Here is a 12,543-nt window from a genome sequence, read left to right on the forward strand (position 1 = left end):
CATAAATAATAATAAATAAATGTAATACTACATAAATAATCATAAATAAATGTAATACTACATAAATAATAATAAATAAATGTAATACTACATAAATAATAATAAATAAATATAATACTACATAAATAATCATAAATAAATGTAATACTACATAAATAATAATAAATAAATGTAATACTACATAAATAATAATAAATAAATGTAATACTACATAAATAATAATAAATAAATGTAATACTACATAAATAATCATAAATAAATGTAATACTACATAAATAATAATAAATAAATGTAATACTACATAAATAATAATAAATAAATGTAATACTACATAAATAATAATAAATAAATGTAATACTACATAAATAATAATAAATAAATGTAATACTACATAAATAATAATAAATAAATGTAATACTACATAAATAATAATAAATAAATATAATACTACATAAATAATCATAAATAAATGTAATACTACATAAATAATAATTAATAAATGTAATACTACATAAATAATAATAAATAAATGTAATACTACATAAATAATCATAAATAAATGTAATACTACATAAATAATAATTAATACATGTAATACTACATAAATAATAATAAATAGATGTAATACTACATAAATAATAATAAATAAATGTAATACTACATAAATAATAATAAATAAATGCAATACTAAATAAATAATAATAAATAAATGTAATACTACATAAATAATAATAAATAAATGCAATATTACATAAATAATAATAAATAAATGTAATACTACATAAATAATAATAAATAAATGTAATACTACATAAATAATAATAAATAAATGCAATACTAAATAAATAATAATAAATAAATGTAATACTACATTAATAATAATAAATAAATGTAATATTACATAAATAATAATAACTAAATGTAATACTACATTAATAATAATAAATAAATGTAATACTACATAAATAATAATAAATAAATGAAATACTACATAAATAATAATAAATAAATGTAATACTACATAAATAATAATAATAAATGTAATACTACATAAATAATAAATAATAAATGTATTACTACATAAATAATAATAAATAAATGTAATACTACATAAAAAATAATAAACAAATATAATATTACATAAATAATAATTAATAAATGTTATACTACATAAATAATAATAAATAAATGTTATACTACATAAATAATAATAATAAATGTAATACTACATAAATAATAAATAATAAATGTAATACTACATAAATAATAATAAATAAATATAATACTACATAAATAATAATAAATAAATGTAATACTACATAAATAATAATAAATAAATGTAATACTACATAAATAATAATAAATAAATGTAATACTACATAAAAAATAATAAACAAATATAATATTACATAAATAATAATTAATAAATGTTATACTACATAAATAATAATAAATAAATGTAATATTACATAAATAATAATAAATAAATGTAATACTACATAAATAATATTTGCAGTGTTCATAAACGCAATATACATGAACTGTTAAAATCAATTTACTGCAAATGCGTGATAAAATTCAAATTTGGAATAAAATTATGAATTCTACACTTCTCCAAAAATTGTATTCCATTTAAAGAATAAGGTAGAAAAAAGTTTAAATCCCAGGATATCTACTTTTTTTTTTAACTTTTTACTCTTGAGTTGTCAACTAACCTTGATATCTATTTTTATTATATTTTTATTATATAGCCATTTGTGACGAATTTGTCATTGTAGCCAAACTCCAAGAGCATTTTCTCCGATCATTGTATTTCACTGAATTAAACTTTGATTACATTTGTGGGACCTTTTGCTGAAAATAACCTTTCAAAAATCAAACTTTTAACTTATCTTCTTTTTGACAATTGATCAGCTTTGTTGTTTCTTCACATGCAGGTGCATGGCGTCAGGTTTATAATTTTTATTCAAATGATATGTTCATACATTTTATAATTATTTTATGGTGCTTCTTGCATTTGTTGTCAAAATGATTTCATGGTCTGAATATTTAGCCTTAAATCAATATAAATAAGACAGTAGATATATGTATCTGTGCGTGGAGATATTTAACCGATAAATTCTTGAACTACTGGTCACATAACACGGAAATTAACAGGAAATAGTAATCACACACCAAGAATGGTAAGTAAAATCTTCGAATGAATGAATACTTTGTACAAAAATATGCCGGCAAGTCGAAACGCAAAAATTTTCATTTCAACTTGCTGACATATTTCTGTTAGTTTTGTGCATGTGCAAATTCATTCATTGCTTGGAATGTTTTGATTTTAAATCTTTATTACCTATCTGTTCAAGTTTCTTTTTTCTTTTTTCTCAGTCCTATGGTGGATTTGTAACGAGTTCAATCTTGGGACGAGGGACTGACATCTTTAAATGTGGAATAGCTGTTGCTCCGGTCACTGATTGGAGATACTATGGTAAGTAAGGAAATTTTATCGTCATAGTTATCCGCATATATTATAATATTCGATGAAGATTTTTGTCCATAACCCATAACTCCTATCCCTATGCATCAACAACTTCTCTTACTCTCTATCTAAGCCTAAAACTAAGCGAAAATTCCATGAGCAAAGCATTTTTTTCTCAGAAATGTTCATCTATGGAACCCAATACTGCAGGGCTACTTCCCAGTTGACTATAACATAGCCGTTTTCAAGTCAGATGTATGCAAGTTCTTATTAGACTGTCCTCTTAAAATTTTCTGTACCATTTCCACCACAACTGATCATCATGTTGCTGTCTCACCTGATGCTCATTAACCCTTATTCTGGAAAAGCCTCTGCACCTTCATAAGTGGTGACCTTTGGTATTATTTTGATTCTTGGGATTACTGTTCTCATATTAAGTGTTATTTTCACAATGTTTCAGTCAATGTAACTGCTACCTTCTACAGCACAGTCACATTGTGTCAACATGATTGTGTTGTATATATATACATTTCCACCTTTGAATGAGTCTTCATGCAATTTTCGTTTTTATGCTTTTTTTTTTACATTTCCTACATTTTCCACTCCTTTTTTTGCAATTTATGACTGTAATAAATTGCAGTTTCATTTAATGCCGTAACCAGCAAATTCTTGCATTGCTACAAATATAATTTGCTGATTTTTTTCTGTCCTCTGATGAGAAGAATAACAAGAATAGCATTCTTTGAAACTGCGCAGAATAAGGACTTTGTAAATTGTTTTCTGGGGTATTCAGTTGAACAATAAATTTAATTGTAAATTTCAACTTACAGTTTTAATTTCTTTTCTCTTTATATATATATATATATATATATATATATATATATATATATATATATATATATATACCCTCTTTTGAAGTCAGAAATGGAGTGAAACAGGGGTGTGTTTTGGCTCCCACCCTGTTCAGCCTCATGTTCTCTGTGATGCTGACGGATGCCTTTGGAGACACTGATGTGGGTATTGAAATCAAGTACAGATTTGATGGATCAATCTTCAACCTCAGGAGGCTACAAGCTAAATCTACGGTTGCATCAGACACTGTAAATGATATTCTGTTTGCTGATGATTGTGCTCTTAACACTACCCCTGAGGCAGGCATGCAACATAGTGCAAACATATTCTCAGAGGCTTTGGAAAATGTTGGTCTCACAATCAACACCAAGAAGACTGTGGTGATGCATCAGCCTGCTCCGGGAAAACCATATGCAGAACTCAACATTTCAATCGGGGGACAAAGACTTAATGCAGTTGACAAGTTCACCTACCTTGGCAGTACGCGCTCCCACAATGTAGTCATTTATGATGAAATCAACACCAGACTTGCTAAAGCAAGCGCTGCGTTTGGCAGACTCCACAAAAATGTATGGGGCAGAAGAGGCATCACCTCCATGACAAAGATCAAAGTCTATAAAGTTGTCATACTCACCAGCTTACTCTATGGATTTGAGTTGTGGACTGTCTACCAACGGCATGTTAGAAAATTAAATCACTTCCACACCACCAGGCTGAGGAAACTGCTTGACATATGCTGGCAGGAAAGGATACCAGACACAGAATTCCTCACTCGTGCTGGACTCCCAAGCATCCCCCACTATCCTGATGACGGTTCAGCTTGTCATGTAGTCCGTATGCCAGACTACAGACTACCCAAGAAGCTTCTGTCGCTGAGCTCCAGCATAACAAGCGCTCCCATGGCGGCCAGAGAAAATGATTTAAAGACACTCTGAAGGCATCACTGAAGGCCGACGTTGATCCATCATCATAGGAGCAGACAGCTCTAGATAGAGTCAAGTGGCGGGCCGCTGTTCATGATGGTTCCTGAACATATGAAAGTAACCAAAAAGTTGCTGCAGAGAAGTGCAGAAAAGGCAGGAAGGGCAATGTTTTGAAGCCCTCGACATCTGCTATGATTCCCTGTTCCCACTGCAACATAACTTTTCAAGCAAAGATTGGGATTATCAGCCATACCTGTACTCACCGATGATCACTCCCGCCACCTACTCTACAGGATGATCTGATGGTCCTCGTCATTTTGACAGACGACCACACACACACACACACACACATACACAAATATATATAAAGGGCCTTCAATAAGTTTGGACAGGCATTTAAAATTGTTGTAGACTCTGAAAAATTCAGTAGATTATTGCTATACATCTTATGAGATGACTGACTAATTTCTATGATTTCAAGTTTAAATGAACAGTTACAACAGGAATTGGAATACACTCTACTAAAGCCTGATTGTCACAACTGGTGAATTTCAAAAATGCAATCTGGATATGAGGACATTTTAGAAGAACGATATGCAATCACATTCTGTTTTAAACTTTGAAAAATGCCACAAAAATGTATGGAATGCTTCAGACTGCTTTTCGACTAACTTGCATGAAACAAGCATCAGTTTTTGAGTGGCATAAGAGATTCAAGGGAGGCAGGGGGTTGTGGAGGATGGTGAAAGGTGTAGGAGAAGTAAGGAAGTCCGAACACCAGAGTTGATTGGCCAAATAAAGAGTTTCATGGATAAGGACAGGTGTGTGTGTATAGAGATAATAAGTGCACAGTTTGATGCCAGTGTGGGAACTGTACACACAATTATTCATGAGGAACTGAAGATGCGGAAGATTTGCAGAAAGTTTGTCCCAAGGAAGCTCATAGAGGATCAGAAAGAAAGACGTTGTCATAACTAAGATGGGCATCAAGACAGTTCCTCACCTTCCCTGTAGTCCACACCTTGTTCCTTGTGACTTTTGATTATTACCTAAGCTCAAGGAAAACCTTAGAGGCTGCCGTTATGAGACAATTGAGGAGATGAAAGAGGTGGTGACACAAGGGTCATTAACATTAACATGCTCACACAAGAGGACTTCCATGTATATATAAACGGCTGTATGTCTGTTTGTCGGTCTGTCTGTCCGTCTCCATATTTTCACCCTCTATCTCCTCTGAAACTAAAAGTCGCAGAGTGGTATTAGGGGCCTCTAATGACTGGATTTTTTTTACGGGCCGTTCTTTTATAGGTCTTTAGCCAGGTAAAATTGTTTTTAAGAGGTCAAAAATGGGTAAAAATTGAAAAAAATCGTTAAAAATTTTATACATTCACCTTAGTTTATTTTTAATTTTTAATCAGTTTATATGCGTGTCACATTGGTACAGTGGTAACGTCAACAGCTTTGAATGCTGCAGTTTTGGTTTCGATTCTGGCTGATGGCACCTAAATACATTTTTTTACTTTTGAAATCACGACTATAATAATATATACGAAATCTGGGCAAATTAAAATATATTTAAGTGTATTTTACACCCAGGCAAAGACCCCCCCCCACGCCACGCTAGTATATACTTAAGAGTTCAACTTCTGTTGATTATATGTTAAAAGTGCTTGAATTAGATTTGCTGTCTACTCTCCGGAATGTAACAGTTGCTTCTGTTGCCTACAGATTATTTTATGGTTCTTGCTCCACTGCAATGCTTAAATACAGTCCTATGCTGCAGTTGAACAGACCAAACCTGTGACGATATGTATTCACATTAGACTCGCTGCATAATCACACAATCTGCTTTCGCATTGTGTTCTGCCTCAGAATTGTGTGAATGAACATGTATCACTGTCACATTTTCGGAATTTTGTCTATTGCTAATGGTTTTATGACCATCTATAATATAAATCTCACCTGTCTGTTGAAATGTATATATGTATATCTGCCTAAAACTTTTCACAGAGGTGACAGATTTTCACAAGATCGATATCGTTTTTGGAGCTCGACCCTTTGGACTAGAAATATCAAAAAATTGGCTAAAGACATTAATTCCTTCACCCTAAACTGCACCATTTTCTACAAGATGGGGTCGCTTTTTTCGCAAATATTTTTGAAAGTCATCCCCTCTTTTCGATTAAATAGCCACATCTGGTTTGACAATGGACGCAACAGCAAAGACGTCACGTTTTTGGGGGTTTTTTTCACGTTTTTTTTTTTTCCTCCTTCATGGTACAGGTTCAAGCCTGCCTGCCTACTACCACTTTTTTTTTTTTTTGCTCAACACACACCTCCAAACACCCAGACAATGTCAGGCACCGAGGCTAGTGGCTTAATAATGGCAAAAAAAGTGTAATTGTCCCCATCCAACTAATCCCAGAATATAAAAAAAAAGATTTAAAAAAAGAAAAAGATTTAAAAAAAAAGATTTTTAAAAAAAACTGAACAATGTGATGCATTTTCTAAATGTTTTTGTTTTGTTTTTTCTTTCAGACTCTGCTTACACTGAAAGATACATGGGATCTCCATATACAAATCTCGCTAGTTATAAGGTAAAGTATTCCAACATGTTCTATGATATTTAATTGATTGCAAAACCGTCAGCAGATCTGATCATCACTTTTTTCAAGCATTACAAAACCATTTAACTTAGGTTAACGTCACAAGAGTTTGAATATTTAGTTGTGATGTCAGGATCATTAGATAGCAGAGAACAAGTAGACAAACTCATTGTATTTTTAAACACAATTTATTCGTGGCAGAAACATTAAATTAATTACAGAGGATATTGAATGTCCAGCAATGCCCGCCATGTTGCTTTTCTCTCTCGAACTCTCTAGTCTTTTCAAGGATCTATAAAGGGCGATAACTCTTACTTTCTTTATTTAGAATTATTCCCCCTTTTATTGCTATAACAGTTAGATTCATATTCCACATCAGAACCTATAAAAATTTTACAATCGATGCATCGATAGTAAAATTTCATTACTGTTAAAAGCTCATTAATAGAATTATGTTATTGTTATGAAGATTTTCAAACACACATTTTCATTTTCAAGATGAAGTTTTTAATCGGCAAAAACTTTTGATAACTGTTATAGATTATATAATTGCAGAAATTAAGATGTATGAACAAACATTTCACTGCTCAACTCCCCACAATTTGCTGTTAAACAAATTTCCCAAATAGTAGCCTCGCCCCTTATGTCCAATTGGCAATATGCTTAAGGTGAAAAGGAGAAAGAAAATTATATATATATATATATATATATATATATATATATATATTAAATACTAATTCTCATTCTTTTTTGGTTTTCTATTCTCTAGATCTCAAGAGTAGCGCCAATGGCGCCAAATTTCAGAAAATCAAGCTTCTTGCTGGTTCATGGTACTGGAGATGGTAAGTGATTTTTGGACTTTTTTTCCCCTATTCTGATAAAAATAAAATGATCCACACACGAGTGTACATTTATTGTTTCCCTGTGTTTTATCGATGTTAGCTTTAATCTGGTTAGTTCTTGAGTTGTTCTGTGCAGGTGTCAGTAGAGATTATATTTTTCTTTTTTCTATTTTATTTCATCGCTCATGCCAATAAATATTGGGATTTTGTTTGCTGAGGAAGGAGTTAATTATGATAACAAGAACTTTGACCACTCAAAAAACCATTAAATGAAGTTCAAACACACGTAATACTCTGAATATATTTATATATATATATTTTTTTTTTTTCTCGGATTTGGATTCATTGAAGTTCTGGCTCCTACCGACTGACTTTATGATTGGCGGATGTGTTCACATCCTTACCAACCACCCTCCAACTATCTATTTCAGCTGTATATAGCTATTGGGGGTTTAGTACATTCTGGCATGGCTGATTCAGCATCGCTATTTCAGCTTGGCTGATATGGCATAGCCGATTCGTTGGGGGCACGATTCAGTGTCAAATTAGCACTTCATCATTATAGTCTACTTTTATATTTTTTAAATTGATTTAGTAAATGAAGATAATTTTTTGCTTTGAATAAAATGGAAATAAAAATTATTAAAAGAAAAAGTTTTAATTTGATTTAAAATAACCATCTATGATATAAATCTCGCCTGTCTGTTTAAATATATGTATGTATGCCTAAAACTTTCGACAGAAGCAACGGATTTTCACGAGATCAGTATCGTTTTGAAGCTCGACCCTTCAGATGACAAATATCGAAAACTTGGTTAAAAACATTCATTCCTTCACCCTCAACTGGGCACTTTTCTACAAGAAGTCGTTTTTTTTTTTCGGACATATTTTCAAAAGTCATCCTCTCTTTTCGATTGACTAGTCTTCGCCACTTCCGGTTTGGGGATGGACGCAACAGCAAAGACGTCACTTTTATTTTCACGTTATTTCCTCCTTCACGGTACGGGTTCGAGCCTATATGCTTACTACCACTTCTTTATTTTACTCAACACCTCCAAACACCCGGGCGCCCAGGCTAGTGTTTATTTAAAATGCAACACAAAACAAAAAGAACACTAAATCGTCGACAAGATTATATTTTCATATTGTTTTACTTCATTAAAAAAATTTTAAATATTTTAAAGTTTTTAATCTTTAAAAAAATTAATTATAAAATAATTAATCAAAAGAGTTTTGCAAAAATATGGTTTTTCCTTAAAAACAGTTAAAGTGATATAAATATTAAAAAATTCGAACATAAAAACAGATGACATTTAGTCATTAATAACGAGATTATATTTTCATATTTTTTTTTACTTAATTTGAAAAAAGAAATTTAAAAAAAAATTTTTTAAGGTTTTAATTCTTAAAAAATTAGTTAGAAAATAATTAACCAGAAAGATTTTTCTTAAAAGCAGTTAAAGTGATATAAACATTAAAAACTTCAAACCGTGTTTATTTAAAACACAACATAAAAACAGACAACAGCACTCAATTATATCTTCATATTGTTTTTCTTAATTAAAAGTAAAAAAAACTTTTTACATTTTTTTTTATTTTTTAATCCTTAAAAAATTAATTAGAAAATAATTAACCACAGTTTTGCAAAAATATGATCTTTCTTAAAGACAGTTGAAGTGATATATTTTCATATGGTTTTTTTTTTTTTTTTTTAAGTTATAAAATCTTTATAAAAATGGTGATTGGTGTGGTCGATGCTGAATTGTACCTCTGCCGAATCGGTCATGCCATTGAATCGGCTGAGCCAAATCAGTCAAGCCGAAAAACTGACACCAAATCAGCCACACTGAAACGTTCCATTCACATTTTGTTAATATAGAATATATCATAGACGCCTGAACCATATCATTTGTAAAAAAAAGGCTAATAATCTCTTGAGTCTTGTTTTTCTTACTGGCATCGAAGTGGTTGATTCTAAACATATAAACAAGGAATAGTTACACACTTCATATGGACTAATGACGAATCATTTCTGTCTGAAATTATTTCATTTTTCATCTAGTAATTGTTTGGTATTTAAAAAAGGATATTGATAGTTTTGTTTATGTCGATTTCAAGGTGCAAGTATGCCAATGAGTTGAAATGAAAACTATGTAAAACTCATTTAGACTAAAATTTAAGATAAAATTCCAAATCTATTTAAAAAAGGATATTGATAGTTTTGCAAAAATATGATCTTTCTTAAAAACAGTAAAAATGATATATTTTCATATTATTTTTATTAATTTAAAATTTATCTGTGCCTAAATCAAAACGTAGATTCCATGAACAAAGCTTCTTTCTTAGAAGTGCATGCCTGTGGAACTCTCTTCTGTTTGCCTGTTTCCCACCTGACTACAACTTGGATGTGTTCAAGTCCAACATAAACAAATTCCTGATGAACCGCCCCCTTAAGTAAGACACTTTATCAAATCTCCAATACTAACAATTACTACGATACTATCCCATTGATTACTGTACACGCAATAATCCTTATCCCCTAGAGGCTTCCGGGCCTTGATAAGTGGTGACCACCATGTTAAAAAAAAAGTTATAAAATCTTTATAAAAATGTGACTGGCATGGTTGATGCCGAATTGTCTCTCCACCGAATCAGCCAAACCAAAACAGCGTTGCCAAATTGGCCCGCCGAAACATCCCATTCTCACTTATTGAGTGACTCACTGGCATGTAGAGGCCCGGTGTCAACTCCTTAATGACTCAAGTGTAAATTATACTATCAAGAAATATTCCGAAAAAGAATGTTAGCTTGGATAGATGATTGGATGCTCGTCCTCCTCCTGTCAACTTTACTAGTGTAACCACATTTAAAATTTGCATTAGGTGTGTAAAACTTTCACATTTATCAACTGGATGTTAGGTGGCTCACACTCTCTGCTTCGTGTGGCAGAATCTGCACTTACTGTTATTTCCGAGCCCACTCGTGTCCTTAAAAGCATTGGTTATCAAGCCATTCTAATCATCTCCTGATTGCAATGGAGTCTGCAGAGCCTTTTTCATCTATATAATCCTGGGTCAATTCATCCAGAAAATACTTTGCACACTGTTGGTTGGCCCATTTAGTACTGAGATAAATATTAAAAAGGAAAATAGTTTGGATATGATTGGATGCTTCCTCCAATGGGGAGGAGGAGGTTACCAGTTGTGGGATTTTGTTCACCAGTTTTAGGGAGGCAGTCATTAGTTTTTAGGAATTCATAGAAATATTTTCAGTGAAAATATTTTCAGGTCTTTGTAATCAAATGTGAGAAAAACAAGAGACGTCATACATTAAACAAAATAATTAGTTAAGAAGACATATATTCACTAACGAAATAATTTATATATGTTTAAAATGGAAGGTTTACAGCAATAGGAAAACATAGAATGTTTGTGAATATTTTTAGAGTTCTTGTAAAAATAAAAGGGTTCATTAGCTGAGTCATTAGAGGAAGTCTGGATCGAGTAATTAAGAGCAGTGAGTTTCAGGGTTCAGGAAAATCATATTCCAAACTTCTTTGTTCAATTTTTATCAATTCTAATTTATCGAAAGTCATTTATAAGAGTTAATGTTCATTTGATTTTGTATCATAATTGGAGTTCAGTGAAAAAGATTGGAATATTTTAATGAATAAGGTTTTAACAGACACCAGCCGATAATGTTGATGAGTGTGTCTCTGCGTGTTCGTTGATGTTTGTATGTGAGAGCGGAGAGAGATGTTGCAGAGATGACTGCCCACAGTGGCATCCAGCAACACCGATCTGCAGATTTGGGTCGACTAGGTTTTACTGATTAAGTTAAGAAAAATATGGCTTTTAAAGCATTTGGGTAGTTCCCAGAAAGCACATCTATAATATAAATCTCACCTGTTTAAATGTATGTATGTATGTTTGTATATCTGCCTAAAACTTTCGATAGAGGTGACGGATTTTCACGAGATCAGTATTGTTTTGAAGCTCTACCCTTTGGACATCAAATATCGAAAAATTGGCTAAAAACATTAATTCCTTCACCCTCAACTAGGCATTTTTCTACAGGGAGGAGTCGTTTTATTCGGCCATATTTTCAAAAGTCATCCCCTCTTTTCGATTGACTAGCCTTAATTTAAACTTACGTCACTTCTGGTTTGGCAATGGGCGCAACAGCAAAGACGTCACGTTTCTTTTTTTTTTTTCGCATTCTTTTCCTCCTTCACGGTACAGGTTCGAACCTGCCTGCCAGATACCACTTTTTTTCTTTTTTTGCTCAACACACACCTCCAAACACCCGGGCAACGCCGGGCACCCAGGTTAGTAATAAATTCAAAAAGTTTTCTGATTGGTTCAAAATATAATTATTTGGTTTTATTTAGGATAATGTATGTGCAGACACTGTGCATACAAACTGCACATTACGAGTTTAACCACATTTAAAATTTGTATTTGGTGTGATAACCTTTCACATTTATTTTATGTTTTTATTTGTTTTTATCATGTTTTTCAGATAATGTCCACTTCCAAAACTCAGCCCAACTCATGAAAGCTTTGACCGATGCTAACGTCTACTATAGATCCCAGGTATGAAATGACCGTTTAAAATTTTTTTTGTTAATTATTGAGAAATAGACACTTCAAATATGTAAACATTAGGTAGAAAAAATAACAAGTTATTAAAAATGGCCGTCCAGTCAGGATATCTAATGATTTGCTTAATATTTACCATATTTAAATATTTACCATATTTAAATATGTAAATGTTAGGTAAATAATTAGATATCCAATATGGCGCGAATGAACGGTCATTTTAGATAGCTTGTTATTTTTTTTGTATTT

General features: G+C 31.5%; 1 protein-coding gene across 2 annotated transcripts in view; it reads left to right on the top strand.

Annotated features, from left to right (window-relative positions):
- LOC145247555 (dipeptidyl peptidase 4-like) overlaps positions 1–12,543 on the top strand; it is a 376,657-nt gene that overhangs the window by 361,524 nt on the left and 2,590 nt on the right. For both annotated transcript variants that reach the window (XM_080109399.1, XM_080109400.1), the window contains exons 21-24: positions 2,380–2,479; positions 6,784–6,842; positions 7,621–7,693; positions 12,215–12,288. In XM_080109399.1, coding sequence (XP_079965525.1) covers positions 2,380–2,479; positions 6,784–6,842; positions 7,621–7,693; positions 12,215–12,288 — 306 coding nt within the window. The remainder of the gene's footprint in view (positions 1–2,379; positions 2,480–6,783; positions 6,843–7,620; positions 7,694–12,214; positions 12,289–12,543) is intronic.

The sequence above is a fragment of the Euprymna scolopes genome, chromosome 25 (assembly GCF_053919585.1).
Source record: "Euprymna scolopes isolate OS-2025 chromosome 25, ASM5391958v1, whole genome shotgun sequence".
Classification (NCBI taxonomy): Eukaryota; Metazoa; Mollusca; class Cephalopoda; order Sepiida; family Sepiolidae; genus Euprymna; species Euprymna scolopes.